This window comes from Crocuta crocuta, unplaced genomic scaffold (genome assembly GCF_008692635.1).
Source record: "Crocuta crocuta isolate KB4526 unplaced genomic scaffold, BGI_CrCroc_1.0 scaffold20, whole genome shotgun sequence".
Classification (NCBI taxonomy): domain Eukaryota; kingdom Metazoa; phylum Chordata; class Mammalia; order Carnivora; family Hyaenidae; genus Crocuta; species Crocuta crocuta.
Genome location: NW_027527932.1, coordinates 1,519,699 through 1,547,054, shown reverse-complemented (window position 1 = coordinate 1,547,054; position 27,356 = coordinate 1,519,699). Strand labels below are relative to the sequence as shown.

The 27,356-nt window shown below is 42.7% G+C and overlaps 1 protein-coding gene and 1 pseudogene across 3 annotated transcripts in view; both read left to right on the top strand.

Moving 5' to 3' along the window:
- TRIM55 (tripartite motif containing 55) overlaps nt 1–27,356 on the top strand; it is a 40,664-nt gene that overhangs the window by 8,311 nt on the left and 4,997 nt on the right. Inside the window, exons 4-9 of one of the 3 annotated variants that reach the window (XM_077751833.1) lie at nt 1,121–1,216; nt 13,987–14,220; nt 14,566–14,588; nt 14,692–14,816; nt 16,103–16,359; nt 17,706–17,993. In XM_077751833.1, the coding sequence (XP_077607959.1) occupies nt 1,121–1,216; nt 13,987–14,220; nt 14,566–14,588; nt 14,692–14,816; nt 16,103–16,359; nt 17,706–17,993 (1,023 nt within the window). The remainder of the gene's footprint in view (nt 1–1,120; nt 1,217–13,986; nt 14,221–14,565; nt 14,589–14,691; nt 14,817–16,102; nt 16,360–17,705; nt 17,994–27,356) is intronic. The other 2 variants (XM_077751835.1, XM_077751836.1) reach the window with 2 other exon arrangements.
- LOC144221360 (DDB1- and CUL4-associated factor 13 pseudogene) lies at nt 1,893–3,219 on the top strand (annotated as a pseudogene).

Below are 27,356 nucleotides of genomic sequence, written 5' to 3'. Positions count from 1 at the left end.
GGTCAGAGTTGGAATCAAGTGTGAAAGCCAAACTTTTGGGCAACACCACTAACTGCCAAAAAAGCAGGAATTAGCGAGACATCTGTAACACTTATTTATTTTCCAATCCGTTTATGATTTATTTCCCCTTTTCTTTCCACACCCACCCATCCCCCTCAGGTCATGGTGTGTGAGAACTGAATGGTACTTGTTCACACGAGTTTCCTCAGAGCCCTAGGAACTCACGTGGGCTGGACAGGACAGCCAGGCAGGACTTCTACACGGTTCCTGTTTGGACAGAGCAGCTTCACTGTTGTCTACTGGGATTCCATATTAACTTCCTTTTTCTGAAGAAAGGGTTCAGAGCTTTAAAATGTTTTACAACCACTGTTCTGGCCCAACCTTCTCACTTTATATCCAAGAAATTTAGGGTCCACCTTGATGACATATTTGCCCAACATCATAAAGAAGTTAAAGGCAGAGTTGGATCAAGCAGGTAGATCTCCTAAGTCCCCATTCAGTGCTTCCGGGTGCTCTACAGCGAGTGTTGGAAAGTGGAGAGGAATTTCAAGTTGAAAATCTTCCCCTAGAATGAGTCAAATGTTAGAGTTTCAAGTTTGTAACGACTTAGTCCAGTATGTATATATTTGTGCACCTAGCATATAGAAGGTGCATATTAGTTGAGTAAGTGAATAAGTGAATATTTACCATCCTCATTTCCCTAGTAAAGTTGATCCTGAGCTATACTAGGAAAATAATTCATTTCAGGTCCCTGAAGTCACATACTGGACTCCACTGAATTTATAAACAATATTTATAATTACTTAGCTTGAATATGCTATTCTCTGTAATCTATAATTCAGTGTTTATGATGTTTTTAGCAGGGTCAGATCACAGTCCCCATTGAGAATTTGGTGAAAACTAAGACACTTCTTCCTAGACAAGTGCACTCATATACACATCCAGACAGAATTTGATTACAAGACCCGGAGGCTCCCAGGCCTTCTACGCCTCACTGTTACTGCTAAGGGGTTCAGTGGACGCTGGATTAGGAATCCATGAGGATAATACAATGATTTATCTACAATCAGTGCTGACTAGAAAACTCCTAAAACCTTGTACCCCTCCTTTCTCTTCTTAGTCTGAGCTCAGTGATGGCATTGCTGTCCTTGTGGGAAGCAACGATCGCGTCCAGGGAGTAATCAGCCAGCTGGAGGACACCTGTAAAACTATTGAGGTGAGTTAAGCAACTGCAGCTGAATAGAAACCAAGCCTAATCTCCTGGGGAGCTGTGGCTACCTCACCACTACACAACCTTTCCCTCTAGACTGACTTTCTGCCTCATATGTCTCTAAAACATTCCCCTCCTAGTCAGGAAGAGAAGTTACCTCGTGGGGCAACAAGGCAGATTTTACCACATTTACTCGGGTGGTTATTACATTTGTTGTTCTTTGTTGGCCAACCCATTTTGAAAGATGAGCTAGAAGAAAAATCAATTCTCGGTAATGAAAATGAGTGTTGCCCACCATTATAGGACTATTTCTCTGCGGAAATCCCAACGGTCTTAAGAAATGCTAGTTAGTTCTTTGGAAAATCATGTGCAGGTTTGAGCTGCATTTCTGCACTCTGACAGCAGGGCCACAAAGGGGAGAGATAGCAGGAGGAGAAGGTGTGTCTGTGGTTACAGAATGACTCAGTCGCGGAGCTCACTGAGACCAGAGCTCTGGCTCATTCATATCTGCCCTCTGCCTGGCCCAGTGCCTGGCACATGATACACACTTGATACAAACTTGGTGAACAAATGCATAAATGGCTGGCTGTTTAGCTCACACTGAAGCTTGGCATAAAAGAAATACTGAGAAACCCAAACTTGGAGGAAAGGCTCGGGGAGTCGGGGACACCTAGCAGCCAAAATGAAGGTGAAGATGCTGAGCCGGACCCAGACAACTATGTCCGCGAAACCAAGCTGGACTTACAGAGTTCCAAGAAACTATGATCCTACCTTACATCCTTTTGAGGTCCCGCAAGAATATGTAAGAGCTTTAAATGCTACCAAATTGGAACAGGTATTTGCAAAACCATTCCTTGCTTCCCTGGATGGTCGCCAAGATGGAGTCAATTGCCTGACAAAGCACCCGAAGGGCCTGGCTACTGTCCTTTCTGGGGCATGTGATGGAGAGGTTAGAATTTGGAACGTGACTAAATGAAAATGTATCTGTACGTTACAAGCACATGAGGGGTTTGTACGAGGAATATGCACTCGCTTTTGTGGGACTTCTTTCTTTACTGTTGGTGATGACAAAACAGTGAAGCAGTGGAAAATGGATGGACCAGGCTATGGAGAAGAAGAGGAACCATTGCAAACAACATTAGGAAAGACAGTGTATACAGGGATTGATCATCACTGGAAAGAACCTGTTTTTGCCACATGTGGACAGCAAGTGGACATTTGGGATGAACAAAGAACAAATCCTATATGTTCAATGACCTGGGGATTCGATAGTATAAGTAGCGTTAAATTCAACCCAATTGAGACATTTCTCTTGGGAAGTTGTGCTTCTGACAGGAATATAGTACTCTACGACATGAGGCAAGCTACTCCCCTGAAAAAGGTCATCTTAGATACGAGAACAAACACAATTTGTTGGAACCCTATGGAAGCTTTCATTTTTACTGCGGCAAGGGAGGATTACAACTTATATACTTTTGATATGCGTGTGCTGGACACTCCTGAAATGGTCCATATGGATCATGTATCTGTGATGCTCGACATGGATTATTCTCCCACTGGGAAGGAGTTTGTGTCTGCTAGTTTTGATAAATCTATTCAAATTTCTCCTTTGGAGAAGAGTAGAAGCAGGGAAGTCTATCACACGAAGAGAATGCAACATGTTATCTGTGTAAAATGGACTTCTGACACAAATATGTGTGGATCTGATGAAATGAACATTTGTCTGTGGAAAGCTAATGCTTCTGAAAAGTTGGGTGTGCTTACATCACGAGAGAAAGCAGCTAAGGATTATAACTAAAAACTGAAAGAAATTTCAACATCATCCTCATATAAAATGCCTTGCTCGTCACCAACATCTACCAAAATCCATCTACAGCCAGATTCAGGAACAGCACATCATGAAAGAAGCTCATCGACGAAAGGAGGTGAATCCTCTCAAACATGGCAAGCCTGGATCTGTATCGATTGTGTAGGAGAAGAAGAAACACGTAGAGGCTGTTCTGAAGTAATACTTGGTATTCTTACCAATCCCGATACATGATAATTCGTTACACTTTGATTTGCAAACTGTGTAAATAAAAATACTGGCTCTAGAATTAAAAAAAAAAAGAACGCAAGAAATACTGCGAATCCACCCTTCCTCAAGATTAAGTATAAACTGTGTAATTGCTGATGGCAAAAAGCTGAAGCCTAAAGACGTTTAGCTGCGTGGCAGATACCTTTTCAAGAACTGAAGATTCACAGACTAGTTAAGCCGGGCTGCATCGAGGGCAGGTGCAGGACAGCTGGGCTGAGTGCACGTGTCTGGGTCTGTAACCTGGAGCCACTTATTACCCCCTGCTTTACATTCTGGGGTTGTTGGGTTTTGTAGCTGGACCTCAGATGCAGCGCTGAGGCCTTGTGCTGCTCGCTCTGCCATGGACTGTGTGCCTTGCAGCAGGCAAGGCCCCCTCGTTAGCTGCTTATTTCCTTTTCTCTCCGTGTCCACTCCTGCTCTCTTCTCTGTACGTAACCACTCTAACACGTTCAATGTTCCCTTTACCTACACTCTTGTAGAGTCTTGATTGTTTTATATGTACTTCTTTTTCTTTTATAAATGGCATTGTGCTGTATGTCTCATTCTGCTTTTTTGAAACTATGCATTAGGTTTTAAATCCATTCTCATATACATTCAATCCCTCATTTTTCTCCTCTGTAAAAATGGGGCATAGTACCCACTTCATAGAGCTACTGTGAAAAATTAAGCATAAGCAAAATGCTTAGCACAGTGCCTAGTATATGGTGAGTGCCTGATAAATACCCTGTTTTCATTATTTTATCATTAGAAAGGCAAATTCTATCAGAAGCCAAAGGCTGGTTCCTGGATGATGACTTCAAGACATTGGCCATAACCATCTCACTTTAGAAATACACATCATTAAAACCAATGTCTCTTCTTCTCCATACTCATATTCCTGAAGAGATCATGATAAGTCTGGGATCCATTTACAGAAAGGAAGTTTTCTTTTGGTGAAGAGCTCAAAGAGATTACAAAATGGACAATATAAACTCTTTTAGTTTTACTTACTTACAGTAAAGGCCAAATACAACTTCATCAGTAAGCCATGAATCAGCACTCCAGCACGGTGCCATGTTGAGTCCCGGGTGTATAAATAGGAGTGTGGTGCTTGTGGGAGTGAGGTAATCTCTATACTCATCTCTGGTCAGGCCTTCATCAGAGACCTCTGTCCAGGACATTGAGGCTGCAGAACACATACAGGAGAAAAGCTCTGGGGGTCACATTTGGCCTTGAGCAAATAATGCAAACGACCCGGGCTCCACTTAGCCAGCGTCCGGGGACACGGAGAGGGCAAGGAGAGATTTGACAACTGGTTTTCTTTCTGGAGGCCGGTCAGGGGCGCAACAGGGAGCAGCTGTTTTTTTCTTTCACTGCGAACAAGACAAGAAGGAACAGGTTTGAAATTAAGTCAGCAGAAGGGATTTAGTGCAGATATCAGGAGGAACTTCCTGGCAGTGAAGTTTAGGATTATTACTCCTATTATTACTGATAAAAGCATTCATCAAACATGGCACACTTTTAGAAGTACTTTCGCAGGTTTCTAGACAAGTCTAATAGTTCCCTGTAGGGCTTTCAGATAAACTGGCAGGAGTCTTAAAAGTGTCCATCCCTTTTACCTATTTACTTCACTTCTGAGATTTACTTTAACGAAATAAAACAGTATAGAATGTATATATTCATAAATAATCCCCAAATGTATTTATATGGGGGAAAGCTCCAGAAACCAAAACGTTAGGGGTAGTGAAGAGTGGGACTCCTCTCTCCCTTATATATTCCTGTATTTCACATTTTTTCTAAAATGACCTGGACATTTTTTTTTAATAATCAGTAAAGCAAATATAGAATGAATGTTGCTCAGATAAGGACGTTCTTTTGGATCAGTGTAGGTGGCTCACCTGGAGATGTACATATTGGCTCAGAGCCTCAGGGAGGTCTCTGATTTTATGATCCAAATTTTTGCAAATATCCTGCATTTGAAGAGGACCGAGGACACGTGGTGCACCTGTAGTCACCGAGGTGGTCTCCCACGGAGCCAGGGCCATATCAGTGGGCAAAACACCGAGGCTCACTTCGTGAGCACCGGCCTGCAAGGCCACACGTAGTGAACGAAGCACACCAGGTTCTTGGCTTAAACTGAAATGATCCTACCTGGCAGAGCAGGTGAATTCTGTACGAGAGTTCAGGTCACAGAGCTCCCGTGTCTCCCGTGTCTCGCTGGGGTGCCTGTTTTGCTTCCTGACTTCGCTCACCACCTGCCTGCAAACATTTTCTGGGAAGCCATTGGCGGCTCCTCGCCAGGGGGTGGGAAGCTGTTGTTAGAGAAGTCGCTCTTCTGATTGGTGAAGAACCCCTTAGGGATGGGAAATGGAGTAGCCCCTGGGTAGGCACTATCCTTCCCCAATTACCTTGCCTCTTCCCACTTGGGGCCCAGACACCTGCCCTTTGGAAGGAGGGCCCATCCCATGTATGTGTCTAATTTTGTCCTTCATCATGTAATGTCTTGCAGGGCTGGGCTGCTCAGGCACCTGGCCCAGGACCGGCCCTGGAGAGCTGGCGAGCTTAGGCTCAATCACACTGTGGACTCCTTGTTATCCTTTAAAAATAAGATATTCTTTCTCTCTCTCCTTCTTTGCCACTCCCCAGCTCACGCATGTGTGCTTGCTCTTTCTCTCTCTCTCTCAAAGTAAATAACATTTTAAAAATTAAAATTAAAGGGGCACCTGGGTGGCTCAGTCGGTTAGGTGTCCAACTCTTGATTTCATCTCAGGTCATGATTTCCCAAATTGTGGGAAGGAGCCCCGTGTCTGGCTCCGTGCTAACTTTGCAGAGCCTGCTTGGAATTCTCACTCTCTGCCCCTCCCCTGCTCTCTCTCTCTCAAAATAAATAAATAAACAGTAAAAAAAGTTTTTTAAATAATGTATGCAATTGATGTGAGTTTACAAAGATTATGAGAGTGGCTTTGAAAAGGGCTATAGTCACGAAAGGGCAATCTGACCTGTGTCAAAAGGGGGAGTAGCATTTTTTCTCTTTGCTGTGGATCTGACAGTGGGTGAAGGAGCCTTCCATCTTTTTAGCACTCCTGGCTGAATGTGGCTCAGCTTGAGATGTTCCCAGAGCTCTTGACTGCAGGTGGCTGGAGGGCCTTCTAGGCTGTTCTAGACAAGCCCAGCATGGTATGGAGCTACACTTGCCTTTCCAGGCCAGGGAATGTTCTGGGATAGGCTGGGTCTCAGAAAGGGGGCTGCTGGTTGGAGTGGACAAGTGCACCGCCGTGGGAGCTGTCTGCTTCCGGAGCTGTCTGCTTCCAGAACACTCTGCTTGGCTTCCCTTCTGCATGCCTGGGAATCATACCCTCTGTCTCTATCTTACAGTCTTTACCAAGGGCTCTTATCCTATGTCACTGGACACCCAAGAGAGTAGGCTATTAATTCTGGTCCTCCTGAGGCTGGCAGACAAGACACCTAGAAATAATCCTGTTTTCTGTGGATGCGTGTCCAAAGGAAACAGCTGCAAGTTGAATAATAACTATTTGATCTTGAGCATTTCCATTGTCTGAAAAATGAGAACTTTAATAAGGTCCTCCAATGATTTTGCAATGTGAACAAATCTATTGTATTTCCAAAACAATAATTTCACCCAAATAGCTTTTGGGACACTGTCCATGCAGTTACAAATATGAAGTACAAATATCATAAGAATCACTTTAATAAGCACGCCAGAATTTTTAAGGCAACATTTCAAAGGCAATAGAACATATGCTTAAAAGACTAGGTTTCAGAGTTTGACTTTTAGCTGTCATTTAACTGCATGACCTTGGGAGGTTACTTAAGCCCTTTGTCCCTCAACTTTCTCACTGGTGCGGTGGGGTGAATACTAAATTCTTCACAGTGTTATTGTGATGATTAAGTTGGGGTAAGAGGCACATGCCAGGAGCTTGGTAACTGTTACCTCATACTATTCTCATAGTCAGCTTGGAAAGACCACTTATTGTAATGATGCCAATAATCATTTGAACCCCTGGAACATCTGGAGCATCTTTTAAGTGGTGTCAGGAAAAGACTCTCAGGGTCTTCAGCAATTATGATGCAGGGCTAAGCAGCCCCCGCAGATGGAAAATCTGAACATGAATGGCAAAGGGTATTATCCCTATTCTTTGCCTAAGAATATTAGTTACTGCAAAATGCTGGCAACTAAGGGAGGCTAAGGCTCTTCTGGGAGACGAGCTGACTCTCTGCTGCATGCGGGAACAAATAGAACAACGTCACAGGTCACCATGGTCTTGTGGCTTTCACTGAACGAGAGGGTTCAAGTCAGTATGACTCGCTGGGCTCTCTGCTTTAGAGACTTTGCTTAAGGAGCGTTTAAATGACCTAGACAAGAACCCCAGGCCCAGGAGCAAGCTTCAGAGATCCCACAGACTAGAACATCGTTGTTCTTCTAACATGAGGTGGTAGAAAACAGCATGAGTTTGGGAGTCTGGAGACCCATGGCTGTTGGGTACAGTTGCTCAGCTAAGCACTGCACAAGGGCGCTCCGCTGAGGGGAGAGGAGCTGAACTCCAGTTCACGTGCCTGCGAGAAATGCGTGTTCCTCGTTTGTCTGCTCCTTTTCTTGCGGAGCCCAGCAGAGACCCGCCTTCAAATCCTAGTCTGCACTGCTGGGACTTCCCCCAAGCGCTAGAAATTGGGGCTTTGCCAGCAAAGGGCTGACTGATTTCCTCAGGAGAACCCTTCTACCTTAACACCGTTCTCTCTCTAGTATTATTAATCTGCACTTCCCCCCTTCTTTTGGGAGTTGTGCGGAAAGGAAACCCTATTTGGGTTAACGAAGGGAATTCTGAAGTACTGGACTTCAAATGAAGCTGGGCGTGCACTTCCAGACCCAGAGCTGCAGCCCCCCGACAAGAGTGTTGGATGAGCGGTGGAGGAATGCAGGGGGTATGTGAATGGGCTCGGTGGAGCCACAGTTGCTCAGTGACAAATGGTGAGGCTCAGAGCTTATCTTCAGCTCTATTTTGGTCACAGAGGCATGTTCCTTACATGGTAAGAGCAGCGGTTACAATTGTCTTGGGTTTTCCTGTCTCAGCCCTGGCTCATCCCCAGCCTGGGACTGACACTGAGGGGACAGGACATATCACTTGTGTCCTCATGCTGTAGATAACCGCTCTGGAATGTGCCAGAAGTAGGAGGGGGCATTTTATAGCCTGAAGACACTGAAATATCTCCACATTCACCTCACGCCATAGAGTCTTGGAACCGTAGAGTCAAAAGGGACCTTGGCAATCATCCAGGCCCATTCCTTACTGTACAGATCAGAAAGTGTTCCGAGGCTAAATGGCTTCCCTAAGGTTGCACAGCTGTTTTCTGCTGTTTTCTGTTGAAGACTAAATGAGGCAGAGACTTGGAGTATCTACTCATATCTATTTTCTGGGAACACAGAAACTTGTGAGGACTGAATATCCCTAGATACAAGCCATTTCATTCATTCACTCAATCACTCAGACCACAGTTCTCATGTGTGCATTATACGCCATATTCTGCATACATAATACTGGAAAATAGTGATGAACTAAACAGAAAAGGTCCCTGCTCTCAGGAAGATTTTATTTTAGTAGAGGAGTTAGGCAATAAAACAAATAAATAACAAGATCATCTCAGAGAGTAATAAGTGCCTGGGGAGAAACTGAGCCACAAAATCTAGCCATTAAAAACAACAGGACGACGGTACTTTGCTTGTCTGGCTATCTACTCTGTAGTATAAGATTGTCTATTGTTGACTTTTTTTTCCATAGAAAGCTTCTTTTTACAATTGCATATCTTAGATCTTATTACCATCAAAATACAAAGAGGGCTAAAAATTAGAATCTGTCAGTTTTAACATTTCTATGAAAACAACAGCTAAACAATGGGTTTTAGATGAATATTAAAGACTACCTACTCACTTCGAAGGAAATGACCAAATGATTACTTGATTTTTTTTCTTTTTAGACAGATATTATGACACTGGTTAGAAGCAGATATTCCACCCGTCATCATTTTACTATTTTAATATGGGCAGCGTAATTTTCCCTTCATAAAATCGCCCCGTTTTTGGTATATTGCATCCATACTGGGTTCACCTTAGAGATGGGGTAGATTTTATTTTCATTCAAGGGTTACAGACTTTTGCTTTGTTCTTCTAAGTAGCCAATACATATAATTGTCCTGGCTGACCAAGAGGTAGGTCATGTTGCCCCTGGAGGCTACGCATCAGAATATGCGTGGAGGCCAATGCCTGGGCATTCATGACGGAAGTTACTCCAACTGCTAAACATGCTCACACAGTATGTATGCATGCACACCACACACACACACACACACACACAGGACATAGGCACCACAGACATCAAGAGGAAGAAAATGGAGAATATTTGAAAAAATAAACTTGAAAGTTTAAAAAGTATATATTTTGATTCAATTACTATCCAAAGATGTGGGGGGAGGGGGCAGGTACGGAGCCAAGAATTTTTACTGAAGCCTTTATTTTTAACCCAGGCTTTTTACTGAAATAAGTAAAATGGAACGTTAAAAGCAAAAAGAAATCTTTGAGGTGAGGAAGTTTTTGTGGAGAAGGTTTAAAGACGGTTGCTACCACGCTTTTGCAGGTAACAGCCATCCTTTCAAGTATTCTCCCTGCAGACATTTTGATAACGCAGAAGTCCACATTTCCCCTTTCCTTTTTGCAGGTTACTGGAAAGTCACTGTTGAAAGCATTTCCGGTCCATATTTACAAAGGCACAGTAGGTACTGAAATTCAGAGTAATCACTGTCGCTAGTGAGCTGGCCTCGAAGAGCATATTTTTCTTTCATAGCATACACTTGTTCCCTAATTACCTCGAAGGGGGAGTTGATAAGCTGAGGTGTTTGTTGTTAACTGACCTTCACAGCACTTTGAAGGTCTTGTAGTCCAGAAAGATGGAAGGGTGCCCACCTTAGTCTCCACGTATCGCTTCCACCTCAGAGAGTATGGAAAGAATAGAAGAATTTTAATTTCAGGGAGTATATCTCATTTGAATCTGATATTAGGTTAACCTGAGCATCTCAAGTTCAAGTCTAAAAACCTATAAAGTACTAGTTTTATAATTCCAAGAAAGAAGCATACTTTTTCTATTTCAGAAACCTGTCTGACTCTTACCATATTTTGCACAGAATTATACTAAAGGCACATTAAGCAAGAAAAAAAAGAAGTGAAGTTTTTTTAAATTAGAGATTAGAAAATATAATAAATGTTCTACCCTTCTCATGAACACTGGAAAACTATGGCAGGTTTTTGGATCTTCTAATGCCTGGTACATAGTAATTAGTGAATTTTGCTGAAAGAATGAAATAATGAGTGTCATTCTGAAACATCTGGAGCTTTCTTATCTTTAAAAAGCTACTTACTACAGAGTAGGTTTGTTAAAAGACATATATTCAGTTCACAGTACCTCACATAAAAATTTTTTCAACTTACTTTCAACTATTTCACAGCAAGGTTTGGTAGGAGTAGTAATGACCCAGGAGTTCAAAGCCCTTGGCTCTAGGCCAGGCACCAGCCGTAAATCGCAGAATGCCTTGAGAAAGTGACTTAACTCTGCTGGGTTTCAGTTTCCGCATGAGTGAAATGGTTGGTCTGGAGCAGGTTACTTCTGATATTCCATGCAGCTTCAAAATTCCACAATTAAATCATTCAAATTAAGGAAAATTGGATCTAAATGTAATAAGCACTGATATACTACCTATAATGTGTCAGATAATATTATAAGTGCTTTATACAGTATGTAGTCATACAACAAAAAAATAACGATAATGATCAAGCATATGCCATGCATAGGATAGAATTTCCTATACTGTAAATAAGTAAATAATAGTTGCTATTAAAATGATAGGCATTGTATTAAAATTCAATAGAGTACAAATCATTAGAAAACCAGAATGGAAAGAAAATACTTGGAATTGAAAATAATGTATAAATACAGTGGCTATTTCACCTAAATCAAACACTAGCCATGACACATGACATCAGTCTCCTAAATAAGTTGGCTTAGAAGAAAACTTTTGAGAAACAAAGACATGCTACCAGTATCATATCTTAATACTCATTATATATGTGTCAAGTGCACAATTCATTTTAGAAAAATAGGCTAGAAATCATCGGATGTTTGCAGTAAACAGTAGAGCTTCTGAATGTCAAAGAGGCATATGTCAGGAATGCAGTGGGCTCAAGGGTGCCTGTGAGCTTAGGGCAGAAAGCAATCCAGCGAAAGACAGTTTGGTTGGGAAGCTACTAATAGGCTTCAGTTCGGAGACCTCGTAATAGTCCAGATCGCACACTAAAAGGCTTGGAATGGATGCAAATTTGGCAAACCCAGCAGATGCCATGTCTGGACATGCCGTGTGGACCCTAGTACTACTACTTTGAGGACTGCGGAGGTGCTCCACAAATGTTCATCCCCTCCTCCCACCTCCTCTGCTTCTGCTCATCTTTTACGGCCAAAGTCAGGCACCACTGCCACCAAGAAGCTTTTCCTGAGCCACCCACCCACCCTAGCTCCCTTTGAATGTTCCCCACCCACGTACTTCTACAAAACCTGGTATAAATCTCTAAAATATTTAAATGATTCAGCCTACTAGGTTGTTATTGTATTATCGGCCCATAGTCTTTCTCATTCAGTGAACCTCAGCTCCTTGAGAACAGGAATTATGTTTTAGTTCATGGTTGGTCCCCAGAACTTGCACAGTGCTTGACACAAATGCCACACTTAAGAATCGATTGCTAAATGAATGACTGGATGGGGGGGTGATAGCAATAACCAGTAATTACTATTCAAGTGGTTAGAATCTCCTCCGGGCTTTATTATGGGTCAGAAAATGTGATGAGAACTGACTGTGTTCTAAGAGAGGCAGTAGAGTGAGGGGTGTTATTTCTTGTTCACGTGTAGAATGTCTTCATAATCAAAAATTTGGTTTAGGTTATCCATCTTTCTCCTTACTCGAAGAATAGCAGAGAAATTGGGGAGAAATGAAACACAGTTTTTAAAAACTTGTTCAACAATATATACACTGAACGTCTTATTGTCCGAAGTGGCATGTGTCCAGGCAGGCCCAGATTCTATCCTTAAAGAGACGATACTTTAGATATTTAAGAAACTCATGTGAAGGAAGAAAGTGATATGTGACATCTAAGAGACCAATGTTTGCTAAAATGAAAGAACATGTAATAAGGGTCACACAAAGGTCAGAGGTGTCAAATCAATTAGCTGCATTCCCAAGAAGCCCCCACCAGACAGGAGAGCTATGCTGGACCATCATGTCTCAAAACTTGCTCTCAGCTATAAAGGTCCTGGGCCCGGAGGTGGTCAGGTCCAAGGATACTGGCATATATACACAACAGGCTTACTGGAGCTTGAAAAAGCAAAAGGCCAATGACCAGGCCAACTGGAGAGTCAATTATGTTTTAAACGTGGACTCAGAGAAAAGGGAACTAGATGGTACTAGAGACGCACACAATGCAAATGCATAAGACTGAATTCCCATACAGCCTTTCTCTCCAGGAATCAAAGACCAGATCCCTTATTTCCCTGTCTTAGACAATATTGGAGAAATAGAGGACCAGGTGAATACAGGTGTATGCCATAGGTGGTCACTATTATAGGATTTCAGAAGAATTAAAAGATGATATTCGTTCACAGAGATCAAAGACAGTTTTATGGAAGAAGTGGCATTTCAACAACGTCTTTAAGATTACTTAGAGTTTGCAACTATGAATTGGGAAAGAACGTTCCATACAGAGGGACGATGATGAGCAAAGAAAGTGAGCGGTTCGTTTTTGCTGGACACAGGGTATGTGATGGAGAACTCTGCAGTGTAACGAAGGAAAGCTGGAACCCAGTCATGGAGAAGCTGGGAAGTCAGTTATGAAATTTAAATACTATTCTCTGGGCAATGGGTAGTCAGAGAAAAAGCACTATTCCCCAGGGAAATGTACTCCAGGAAAATGAATTTGTTTGTAGTGTACGAGTTTGCTTGAAGAAGGGAATTCCAGATGCAGAGGCCAGTGGGAAGCTTCAGAATCTCCATGAGAAGATGGACATCAGAACAGTACAGGTGGAGCAGGGAGAGACTAAGGGTACAAATCAGGAAGTACCATAGTGTTTTGCTCATACACGTACATATACACACACTCACTCTAAAGCAAAATATAAACCTTTAAGCTATATAACCAATATATATATTTTTAAAAAGCTGTCCTAATTTCTATGAAATCCTCCATTTACATAGAACTTATTGAAAAATCATTGATCCATGTAGTCAATTTGGTTGATTTTGGATCGAATAAGTATCAAAATGAGATTTTCAAAGCATCAACAAAATGGGAATCTATACCCAAAGGACAACTTCAAGCGAAAGAAAAGATATCCTATATAGCTAAACGTATCTCCCAAAGTATCCAGGTGATTTTTTAAAAAATATTTTTTTGAGAGAGAGAAGAGTGGGCAGAGAGAAAGGGAGAGAGAGAGAATCCCAAGCAGGCTCTGTACCAACAAGGAGCTGAAACTCATGAACTATGAGATCATGATCTGAGCCAAAACCAAGTGTCAGGTGCTTAACCAAATGAGCCACCACGGCGCCCCAAGGTGATTTCTCTAAATAGACACTCTTTGAAACACTGTCTAACATGAGCTAACTCAACTAACAGGAATGCTGCAGAAAACAGAAACAGGAACTGTGTGAGAAGTTTGATTACCTGTACGGTATCCTGGAGGAGAGGAAGAATGAAATGACCCAAGTCATCACCCGAACCCAAGAGGAGAAACTGGAACATGTCCGTGCTCTGATCAAAAAGTATTCTGATCACTTGGAAAATGTGTCAAAGTTGGTTGAGTCGGGGATCCAGTTCATGGATGAGCCAGAAATGGCAGTGTTTCTGCAGGTACGTATTCCTCTGGGACCTGACGGGACTGACCAGGAAGGTGGGCGCTGGAGAAGTAGCTGTCACCGTATTCTTGTTGTTTTATGTACACAGCATTTTGCTTTATTTTACCAACTAAACTCTAAGCTCGTTAAGTGTTCATGTCTCCATCTGTTTAAACAATTTCATAAGCATATATTTCAGGGACTGTGACATCGCTTAAATATAAGAAGGTTCTGGTATAAAACAGCAGTCATTCATGGCATTTAGAAACTAAGCTCTGAGATTTTCAGAGTCAGCGGAGGAAAGAATAAAGTCTTTGATGAAAAGAATTTAAGTAGGCCTGTCCTTTGTTTGCTTTCACAGAATGCCAAAACCCTGTTACAAAAGTAAGTAACTTTCATTTTATGGAAAAATGCGTACTTTTCATTTTTACCCAAGGCTATCAAACGTCAAACGATGACAAAAAGTGGCAACTTGTCTTTGTTGCAGAATTTCTGAGGCATCGAAGGCATTTCAGATGGAGAAAATAGAACATGGTTATGAGAACATGAACCACTTCGCAGTCAACCTCAATAGAGAAGAAAAAATAATACGCGAAATTGATTTTTACAGAGGTTTGTTATTCTTGTGACCATTTGACCAAAGTTGCAGGTGTGTGAAAGCGGCAGATGGATTCAGCAGGAGAAAAGGGGGATTCAGAATCACCTCCAGAATGGATGTCGACAATTATACAAGGATCATAATCCAGTGTGAAACTCTATTTCATTACAGATTCATATAGCTGGTTGACAGTATTTATTTGGCTCTGCACATCACAGTGCCTATTATAATGCCATTACCGGGCATTTGACTCTGGATAGTCAAATACCTAATAACTGATGGTGATGCTGATGTCTCAACATCAACCCTACACAAGGTGTTAACTACAATGATGTGAAGTGTCATCAAGTGCGAGGGTAAGGATGAGATAAAAATAAAATGTAGACGACATTTGGATAGATATTGTAGCACATCCACTTAACCAAACAATAGAAGGTAAGAATAGAATGAGTCATAGAATAAGCCACACATAGAAATAAAACCGGCTCTATGCGAACAGCCATATTTCATGAGTTATAAATGCACCTCTACCATTTGGACCAGAGACCCTCCTGGAAATTTGTTCTCATGAAATAATTGAAAAGAGGAAAATAACCTTGGAGCTGATCAAAACTTTGTCTTGATTCATCCCAGCCCATCTGGGTCACAAGACTCCTTGGCTAGACCTCTAATAATGCCATGAAACTGTATCAGTGTGTACAGATGTAACTTTAGAAGTAAATCTTCATGGCGAATCTTTTTGAAACAATTCCTTAATATTGTATCTCCTTAATATTGTCTCAGGGAATATTAAGATCAATATGTTAGGAAAAGAGTCATGGCATCGACTGTGGCGAAAGTCAGCATAACAGAGGAGGTAAGAAAGTAAAGTGAGACAAGGGTATTGTATGTGTTCTGAGATAGGGAACACAGTGGCATTTCCATTTCCCAGAGATACGTGAGTGACAATCCCAGTCCTCAGGAGCTTGCAGATATGACAGAGGATGATATAAAAGGGAGCAGGCTCTGGGCGGGGAGGGGTCAGGTGAACGGTGCCCAGTGGTAGTGAGGACGCGCTTTGTGCCGGAGAGGGCAACACGGGGGTGGTGAGGAATGGGCCCGTCCTCACATTTCTCCTGCCCACAGTTAGCTAGAAGCACAAGCCCCGACGCGACATACCAGGGGCGCAGTCCGGCGTCTGATGGAGACTTCCCGAGCCCCGACCTTAATCTGGGCTGGAAGGAATGGCCCTTAGTTGATTTCATAGCTGCAGCGGTAGTTATAATGATTTTTAAACACGTTACCTTACCAGAAGAGGAAGAGGGAGATGAAGACGAAGAAGAAGGAGATGGAGGAGGAGGAGAAGCAGAGGAAGGAGGAGGAGAAGCAGAGCAAGTACAAGTGGAAGAGGCAGAAAGTGTTCGAACAGAGTCATCAGGAGAGGATGACAGTGCAGAGAAGGCCTCGGGGCCCTCGCAGCTGGCCCCCGGGCTCCAGGCGGCCCCGCAGGCGCCTCCGGTCTCCTCTGCGGACCCCCCCACAGCCCTCCCACCTGCCGCAGACGCCCCGGCGACACAGGTAACCGCCCACAAGCGCCTTCCCGCAGGCCCCACAGGTGTGCCTCCTTGCTGAATAGCCTAAGCGGTTTCTTCTGCCTTAAGAAAGAGGGACTACGGGCCAGACGTTTGCATGTGCAAGACGAGAGAGTCAGCGCAGTCAGTGCCTGGGAAAGTCCTCTAGACGATTCAGCAGCTCCGCGTTGTTGTGTGTAACTGGTTGGCGAGACCTAGTTCAACGTGATTTTCCCACCAGCAGCACACTCGAATCTTTGGCAATTGTGCGTGCGTGGGGGAGGGGTATGTAAGTAACATGTTAGTTCACACGCAGCCAATGTCATGCCAAGCGGGTCTGCTCTGAATAGAGAGGGGGGTAGAGGGTGATACATAATCTGAGGTGAGAAATTAAAATGAATGTCCCTTCGGAACTTTGAGTTTTCTGTAGGTAATGAAGGAAGTAAACGGAGAAGCCATGCTAGTTTATGTCCCTGTCGCTTACCCTGAAATACAGCTGTCATTAAGTGGGCAAACAAATGATGGACAGTTTTCTGTGCATCTGCCGTTTGATGAGATTATGCGTTAACAATTGTTTCAAAATTTTCTTAGGAGATAACTCATCCCAAATTCTGTATCTGATTGGCTGGCTCTTACTTCTAAGGTGTCACTGTCCAGTTTTCAAGTTTTTGTGCCGACTTCCTGACACCGTCAGTAGAGAGGTCTCAACCCATGGAGCTTGTGGGGAATGTAGATTCATCAAAAGGAACCTCGGTTTTGCACCTGCTTTCAAAATGGATTGAAATTGTCTATAGAAACAAAACCTCAGAGGGGAAACTCTGAATTATAGAATTATATTCTATGCTCGGTCTCCATAGGAAACCAGGCTGGAATCCTGTTCATGGTTCCTTAGAATCTTGAAATTGAATTGCACTGAATTTGAAAGAGGTGCGCTAACTCAACAAGAGTTGGATTTGATCAATAAGATCAATTTGGGATTTTTGGAAAGAGGTTTGGGGAGCCCACCAAGAATGTCAAAAAATTAATTGTGGCCAATAGTTTGACCTTTCTCCTATACCCAGTATTTTATAAGCAACCTCCATTCTAGTTGCCCACCGTCTGTCTGCCCAGGCTGCCGTCTAGAGAAAGACAAGCCCAGGAAAGAGAAGGCCCATGAAGGTGCCCAGAGAGAGGAGCGCGTCAGCTCTCCTTCTCTTCGCGCTCGCAGAGGGTGGGATGAACCAATGCATGAGCCAAATCAGGCACTGCACAGAGAGCTCACGGTTTTCAAGCCCAAAGGGAACTAAAGTCGATTGCATTTTCTTCTTCTTCTTCTTTTTTTTTTTACGTTTGAATTCATCTGTCCTGAATAAGGGGGAGGTTGTGCCCACTGGCTCTCAGCAGACTACAGAGTCTGAGACTCCAGTCCCTGCAGCGACGGACACTGCGGCTCCCTTGTTTTACCCTAGTTGGTATAAAGGCCAAACCCGGAAAGCCACCACCAACCCACCTTCCACCCCAGGAAGCGAAAGTCTGGGACACATAGGGCCTCCTGGTTCTGAGGATTCGAATGTGCGGAAGGCAGAAGTGGCAGACGCTGCAGCCAGAGAGGGGGCGGCAGTGAGTGGTAAGGACACTGGCGCACCTGCAGCCACTTCTCAGGTTAGTGTCGACGCTCTCGTGTCTGAGTGACTCCCCTGCCGCCCAGCGTCCTGCTGGACTCACAGCGAGAAAGAGGGGCTTCCAAAGCGACAGAAACCATGGCCTTGGGAGAAACACAGAAACAACTCATTCCCCAATTTTGGCTTGTTTTTTTATGCCTTGGAAAACCACAAAGAAAAAAAACTGACTTCACTCTACCCACATGTGACCTCACACCTGGCCTCCCAGGGGAGGGGTCCACGCAAGCCTGGCCCTTAAGCACGCAGTTGAAAGCGGCTTCGTCTGCAGTGACTGGTGCCCCTCGGCAAAGGCCCTCGCCCTTGCTCAGCCTTTCCTGTGTCCTCCTGGGGCTTCTAAACACTAATCACCTGCTTTTGTGTCATTCCCAGCAACCCTGAAGGAGCACGTTTGAACTGACTTCTAAGTCTGCTCTGGAAAATAACCTCTGGTTAATTCATGGATCCTGGGAGTGTGCTGGCTATGGCTAGACTAAGACAGTCTTGCTTGATTAAACCAGTGCTTCCTAAACATGTGCTGCTGGGAACAGAAAAGCACAGGTTTCCTACATTTGGGGTTTTTTTAAGGGTCACTTACTACCTTTTTATTTCTTCTTCTACTTTGAAGGCCATGTCTTTTTCCTATAAGAGTTAGATGTTTGCATGGCTCAAAGATTCCCCAGAAGAAATATTCTACAATTTCTTTACAAGGAAGAATGCTCATGGTCGCTCTATGGCCATGAACATTCTTAAATGATGTGTGGATGTGAGTGTCGCCCAGACAAGGGATGTCAAAAACATACTCTGTTCCCATGCTCCTGGTTCATCAGGGGATTATGAACAACAAACTGCATTTTTCAAAAAAATCAGAAAACTACTTATTGTCTTGACTGTATCTGCTCAGGTGAACCTTAATTTCATGAGGTTAAAAAAAAGGAAATGTTTGGAAAACTAAAAGTAACATGCTTGGGTCGTATATTTATTTTCACAAGTGAAAAATGACAAAAATAATTGTTTGGTGTGAGGAAACATCTTGAGGTAGTTTTTAGGTTAAAAAATGGAGTATAATGTTTTCTAGAAAATTTATGGGAATTTTATTTCTAGAAAGTTAATTGGCTTTCTTACATATTTAGTGGAAGTTGAGTCAGGAAGAGCTGTTTTCTGAAAAGCGTGTGAAATATCCCCATAATAGGAGCATGTAATAGGGCTCCAAACCAAAATGCAAAATCCATCTAAATGATGTTGAAAACCATTATTTGTGATAATATCAGTGAAGCTTTCTTCTTGTTTTCTCACAGGAGTTAGCAATCTGCCTAGCGCTTTTGGCTTTTCTTATACTTCACTACATCTGGCGTCAGATTCAGTGCTTGATTTTTACTTTAATGGGTAGGAAATATTTTCTTTTCCCTTAACTAACATCTCATGTAGTTTCTTCCATAATGTCCCTACTCTATAGGCTCAGAGATAAATATCTCCCCAACTTTGAGGCTCAGCCATCTAAAAATTTGATCCAAGTTCTAGATCATTGTCATGGCTTCAAACTCTCTACAATGCAATCATCTCAAGGTGCCTTCCTGAGGGGTAATGGCTCCATTATCTACCTAATCCTGCATGGAGGGGCAAATCCTGACTCAGAATAGTGACTCAGTGGGCAATTATTCAGTAATCCAGTATGAGTGGACCCTCCCAAGCGGCCATTAGGACAGGCCAGTTTCAAAAGTTGTCAATAATGCCGTGAGGATTCATCGCTCTTAAAGTAGAGGGAAGATAAACCCGCAAAGGATTTATTCAGGAATATATAGGGTATCCACAGATTAGGAAGCTGCGTTTCACTTGCTTACATCAGAGGCGCCCAGGAGGCGGCTGGATGACTCCTGTCAAAGGTACACAGGCAATTCTTGCACTGGTGGGAAGGTGGGCCAGGTGACTTCTCAGTTCTCTTGGAAGCCTTAGACTCTACAATCTTTCCTGAGAGAGGAGATCTCTGAGAGGAAGATATCCTGGGTGCAGCAACATCACGGGGATTTCAGCCAGGTCAGATCTGAATGAATAAAAAGCAGGAAGAGCAATGTTCATCGACCAGACACAAGGAATGAGAACCAAAGAAGAGTCATAAAGCAAACAGCCTTTATTTTGGAGACACGTTTCCCAAAGTCAAGCATTTTCTTAATTACTGTCAAAAGATTTGCTTAGGGACAGACATGTTACTTCTTTAATAGCCTTTTGAATATTATCAGTTTAACAATATTTAAAGATTCAAACTTCACATACTTTTGAGTAAATAACCCTGCCGGACCTGAGGCCCAGCTCCCTGTGCCTGTAGCTCAGAAGAAATTCAGGGTGACTGGTGCTGAAAGCCCTCAGCTATTTCTGGCTCATTGACTTTTTCCTGCGTTGACATTTACTCTTCTGGAAGCTCCCATCATAGCTCCTTTCTGCCTCATTAGCTGTCTGCTCAGCAATGACAGTAGAATCTCCATGGGTCCCTGCCATGTCTGCAACTATGTGTGAATAGGATCTGCCCCCAATGTCTAATAGGCAGACACCTTGTACCCTAGAATGTTCCTCGTCTTTATAGCCTGCTCATTATTTGTGGTGAAGAGCAGTGGAGACAAGTATTGGCCATGGACTCAGTGGGGCAGGTGGGGAGAGAGGAGACTCCATATTTTATTGGAATATCCTGACTAACTGTGGATCTGAATAACTGTCTGAAGAGTTCAGTTCACATTCTGAGAATTCAGGTTTTGGGCTTTGTTGCCATACATTCTTGTAATGCTTCTCTGAGGCTGCAGGGGGAGAGTCATGCTTCTCGTCTGCCATCCACTGAGCCCGTGTCGTGCACCATCATACTCACATGACCATAAGATAAGGGTAAGGCAGATGGGAGAGCAGTGGCGTAGGGTGAGTGGCGTTCAGTACTGAAAAAAACATGGACAGGTTGATAGAGATCTCACCATAGTATCAGGTTGCTGGCCTCTGTCTTTTTCGCGGCCTGATTTACTTTCAACACCTCAGTATCCAACTCACTAGTCTAGTATTTGTCCAATGCAAAGTTAGCTTATTGGGATTTCACACTTTATCATTCATTAGTCTTTCCCTGGACATTTAGGATGCGATACAAAACTTTTTGATTCACTGGTGGTCTCACCTCTCTTTATTATGTCAGGGAATAATGTTGCCTTAGAGTCTCAGAAGCATCTCGGGCCCACCCGCTGATCTGTAAACTCACTTCAGTCACCTTCAAACTTTTAAGAAGGCAAATGTTCTGTTCCCATGTGCTTTCTTCATAGCCATCCACACAGTGAAACCCGCCTTTGCTTTTGCTGCTTGAAATTTCTGGTACCATACAATCTCTACTTTATCCTGTTTATTGTTTTATGTTTATTTATTCTTGAGAGACAGAGCATGAGCTGGGAAGGGGCAGGGAGAGAGGGAGACACAGAATCCGAAGCAGGCTCCGAGCTCTGAGCTGTCAGCACAGAGCCCGACGCAAGGCTTGAACCCATGAACCACGAGATCAGGACCTGAGTCAAAGTCGGATGCTCAACTGACTGAGCCATCCAGGCACCCCACTGCTTTAACCCGTTTACCTTCTCTCTTCACCTAATCACCCAGGCAGATTATGTATTCGAAACTGCTCGTGGCAAAACCCAGGCACCAGCAGTCTCCACCAGTGGTGAGGATCAGAGGAGCACTGCTGCCTTCCCCACTATCGTTCTTGAAAAAATTTTTTTTCTCAACAAGGTTTGGATTCAGCCTTGCGGCAAAACTGAATCTCACAGAAGAGACATTCTTCTGCAGGATGCACTTTGAGCCCCGTGACATCCGATGTCTCCCAGGAACCCCTGTGAAAGAGGTCACTGTGCAAAGCCCCTACGCATGAACTGCAAAATTGCCCCCTAAGTCTCCACCTTTCTAGGCTGTATGCTCCATCAAAGAAAAAAACGGTTTGGCAGAAATAATATTTGATTTACTTTATGTGTTAATTTTTAAATTTAGTTTGAAAAAGTGACATCCACTCTAGTCAATCTTAGACGACAGGGCAATAATAAGGTGGGAAGAAGGCAGGTCAGCTGCCCGTGGAAAGCAGTCTCTGTGAGCCTCATCTCCCAGGCATGCCTCCTTGTGGCCATTTCAGGGTCAAATCTGCTTCCCTCCATTGCCCTTCCTCTTCCCACACAACTTTCATGCAAATTACCTCAGGGTATTAACACAGGGACCACTCCCACCGTCCATACCCACAGACAATTGAGTATTTTATTGGGAATAGACGTGGCAGTTGGATTCTTCTAGAAGTGGGAGCAGCAACATTGAAAGACCCTCCACGCCCCCGTCCTTCCCGGTGAGGCTCAGCAGCCTTGTGTGGAGGACTCTGTCCAAACTGCTTAACGGGAGCCGCTCAGGGGACAGGGGTTTCCAGAGAAATGTCTTCCTGTTTGGTGGATCAACCTGGCAGCTGCTCAGTCAAGGTCAGAGGACCTCCCATCCTCCCCCCTCGCACCCCAGTGAGAGTCAACTGCTTCGGAGCCAGGGACTTTGACATTAAAATCTCTATCATTTCTGCCTCTATAAAGAACCACAACTCATATATTTCACCAGAGTCTGAAGTTACAGTTTTAAGAGAACCTAAAAGCTTTACTATGTTATAAATATTTGTTTTTTTAAGAATAGAACATCTACTTTTCACATTCCATTTCTCAAGCCTGAAAACAGACAAACAAGTTGGGTAGAAATTCTGCTAAGTCCCGGGCACTGGAAAGATCGATGAAGTTAGTAAAAAGGACGTAGGTTCCTTTTTACCTACCTGCCACCTCTCTGCACTGATCTGAGCGTTTACTCTTATTTACTTTTATTTTCCTACTGAGAAAAGGAAGCGACTACTCAATGAAAAGATTCATCTACTTACATATTAGAGAGTGAGAAATTTAGTACTGAAAACTTTATAAGTTGTCTCAGGATGTTTCCATTGGGAGGGTTACGGACTCAGGCCTGACACAAACCAGGCTGAGTGACGACAATAACAGGTTCTCAGTGAAACAGCCTGGTGCATTTCTCAGAATATGTCTTGCCTTGAAGCTCTTACATAAATGTCCATTTCCCAAACTGTTTTCCAAATCTCTCCCGAAGCACCCCTTCAGCTGCATGTTTCCACAGCTGCAATTACCTCTTTTCTGAAGTCCATCTAAAGACACGTACAGACCTCATTGCCCAGTGTAGTAAATTCTTAGTATGTACACAGTACAGGAAGTCACAGAATACTACATGAATGAAGGTATTAAAGATATGTGGTTTAAAGATTCACCGATTTTAAGTGTTACGCTGTACGATCAACCGCTTTTGACAAATACGTAGCCTTATAATGCCACTACCACATTACGATGTAGAATATTCCATCTCTCCCAGAAGTGCCCTCATGTGCTCTGCAGTCAACCCCCTCCCTCCATCCCAGCTGGTACTGTGTCGATCTTTTACATGGTAGCCATTCTACTGGATGTGTATGGCCATAGTTTTAATTTGTATTTTCCCAATGACTAATGACGTTTAGCATCTTTTCATCTGCTTCTAAGTCATTTTAATATTTTCTTTGATGAAGTATCTGCCCACGTTCTTTGGATTGCTTATCTTATTAGAGAGTTATAAAAGTTCTTTGTGTTATTTTGGGTAAAACTCCCTTATCAGACATGTTTTGCAAATATTTTCTCCCAGTAGGTGTGTTGCCTTTTCATGTTCTTAAGTGTATTTTGAAGAACAAACATTTTTAGTTTTGATAAAGTTCAATTTTTCATTTTTCCCTTTATGCTTTGTGTTTTCTGTGTCTTATGAAATCTTTACCTAACTCAAAAATCACAAGGATTTTCTCTCACATTTTCTTCTAGAATCTTTATAGTTTCAGCTCTTAGATCTAAGATCATTTTAAGTTACTTTTCTGTACTGTGGGGTAAGGATCAAGTTTTTGTATTTTCTTTGCTTATTTTCTATATAGATATTTGTTTATTCCAGCACTATTTATTAATAAGGCTATCTTTTTCCCCCGGTGAACTACCTTAATGACTTTGTAGAAGTTCAAATGACCATATATGTTCAGGTCTACTTGTAGACCATCTATTTTGAACCACTGATCTGTATCTTTGTCCCTCTGCCAATACCACATGTTCTTGACTATGGTACTTTATAGAAGTCTCTAAATCAGGTAATATAAGGGGCGCCTGGGTGGATCAGTTGGTTACGCATCTGACTTCAGCTCAGGTCATGATCTTGTGGTTTGTAAGTTTGAGCCCCGTGCCATGCTTTGAGCCTGGAGCCTGCTCTGGATTCTGTGTCTCCTTCTCTTTGCTCGTCCCCTCCTTGTGCTACCTCTCTCAAAAATAAATAAACAAACAAACAAAATTAAATCAGGTAATGTAAGTCCTCCACTTTATTGGTTTTATTCGGCTTTATTGGTTTTCTCTATGGGTTGTGTTTTTTTTTTTTTTTTTTTTGGTCTATTATCTTTACACTTACTTTGGTTTGATTTTCTCTTCTCTTCCCAGTTTCTTAGGGTGAAAAGTTATTGATCTGAAATCTTTCTTGCTTTCTAATATAAGCATTTAATGCTATAACTTTTTTTCTAATCACTGTTCTAGCTGCATCCCACAAGATTTGATATGTTGTATTTTCATTTAATTGAAAATGTTTTCTAATTTACCTTGGGATTTGTTCTTTGACCCCTGAGTTATTTAGATGAGTAGTGTTTATTTTCTAGATATTTGGAGATTTTCCCAGACACACTTCTGTTTGATTTCTGGTTTGATTCTGTTGTGTACAGACAATACCCTTTATGTGATCTCAATCCTTTTAAATTTAAGATTTAAATGTAAGAAGCTTAAGATTTTATGGCCCAGAATATGATCTATCTTGCTGAATGTTCCAAGTGCACTTGAAAACACTGTATTTTTGATTGTTGTTAGGTGAGTGTTCTATAAAGGTCAGTTAGGTCAGTTGATCAAGTTCTGATATCCTTACTGATTTTTTCTGTTGACTTCTTTCATCAATTGCTGAGAGAAGAAGTCAAAGGTCTCTTATTATAACTGTGGGTTTGTCTATTTATCTTTGCAATTCTTCACTTTTGCCTCATGCATTTTGAAGCTTTGTTTAGGTGCATTCACATTTAGCATTGTTATATTTCCTTGAAGAATACATCCCAAGGTAAGTGTTAAACAAAATTCTTTTCTCTCTCTCTCTTGTGGGTGTGTGTCTACCTGCTTTAATGGGTATAAAGAAGGTTCTCATACACATGCACTATCTTTTAAAGTAGATTAGCAAAGTTAGAAGACAGGTGTGGAAAGCCTGAATGAAAAAGGTGCTGACAATCCTTAAGGTGTTTCAAGTGTCTGGCAGTGGGGAAGTCCTCATAGCTCAAAATCTACAAGCCGGCCTCCCCTTCCTCTCCAAGCCATGCCCCAGGGCCAAGCACAGCAAGAGCTGAGACAGCTGAGGTTCCTAATGCTTTTCAGTCACTAGGCTGAGCTTAATGATTCAATGACTCGTCATCACTGGTCTGTGGTACCCTATTTTTAGTTCTGACATAAATTGCTTTATAAGCTAATGTCTCTGTATATTTTCATGAGACACTTATGCCCTAATTCACTCCTTACCTTACCTAAACCAGATTTTACAGAACTTCAGAGGCCACCGTGTCATGGGCCACGGACTTCCAGCACCAAGCTGCCTTCTTGCTAAGAAGTCCAAGATTCCCAAGCCAAGTGTTAACAAGCAGGTGCACATGGTCCCTTCTACTATCTCAGGTGTTTCCAGATTCTTCCTATCTAGCATATCATGAGCTCAGACACAGAACCTCAGAACCACATTGGGCTATTTAGTCTAAAATAGCAAAAAGGATGTGTGGAAGTCAAGGCCAGTGGGAAAGGGTCACCAAGGAGCCCCAGCCCGTACCATCTTAGTTCCCAACCCAGGCACTGTAAGTGTTGTCCTATGAGGTTACAAAGGTGCTCCCAGAGAAAAAGAAAAAACATTTCATGAGAGAGAGAGAGAGAGAGAGAGAGTGGGGGGGGGGGGGGAGAGGGGGGAAAAAAGGAAAGAGAAAGGAGAGGAGAGGAGAGGAAAGGAAAGGAAATGGAGGGAAAGGAGAAAGGGAGGAAAGGAGGAAGGAAGGAAGAAAGAGAGAGAGAGGATGGAAGAAAAAACCCACTATGGTTTAAATGGTTAAAAAGACAGGCAGGGCCAGCCGTCTTTCCCCTTCTTGAAGGTTCATTTCCTAGGCTCTCAGACACCAGCCCGTGTCCCCAAATCTGAGACCTTATCAAATTTTTCATCATCCCCAAATTCAGTCTCCTTGAAAATATTCATATTTTCCTCCACCAGGCTGAGCAAGAGGCCCGAGTTCCAAGGAAAAGCAGCCGGTGGAGCGCTGGGTCTCCGCAGTGTCACAGGCGGAAAGATACAATCATGTTCATGCAAATGACCTTTGAGATCAAACCACTCATCCTGATTTCAAGGGCAAAGTCTTACTTGAGACTGGGAGGTGAGGCCTGCTGGAGGCCGGAGCGCTGGGAGGCTGGTTTTCTGAGTGAGATTAATCTCACAAAGTATTAGACAACACTTTAAAAAATAAAGCAGGGGACCAAGAACATGATTTCCCGTGAGTGTGACTGCAGGTCCTGTGTTCTTTGAAATGATCCGTTTAATTTTCCAAAACAAACTGAAATGAATGCAAATTCAACTATGTTCTCTAAATTTGAGGGATTCAAGGTGTCAAATTATTTTCAAACAGAAATCCCTACTGAGAGCGTCTGCTTGTGTTTTACAAATTAGGAGATTCGAGCTTACAAATCGCTGATATGCCAGCGCCCTAACTGTGCTGGAATTTAAGCTTGGTAAAAATAGAGAGAAAATTGATCAGTGCTCAGGACTGGCCTACATCTACTGCATAACACTGTCCAGGATTTCATAAACCTGGCAATTATAAGTAATTATAATAAAATGCAGTCATTTCACTATATAGAAAAAGCTATAGGAGAGACCATTACATAAACATTATTAATGTTTTTTCATTTGTATCCTACAACTGCAATTCTTTCTCCGGACATTTTTTTCTTCCTTTTGGAAAAGTGACATTCTAATCACTGTCAATTTGGGGGCTTTTCTAGAAGGACAAAAAAAAAAAAAATCAAACCTACGCTAAACCTGTAGGCTGTATTTGTCAGGATCAAATAGCATCCCTGGTAAAGTTTACTTTAATAGGAAGCTAAAATGGATGTATCCATTTTAAAGAGGGGAATATAATATAAATTGCTTGTGAGCAGTGTAATGAATTCCTTCCCCCGGGCAGCCTGCACCTGCGGCATCGCGGTGCCGTGAAAACAGCAAG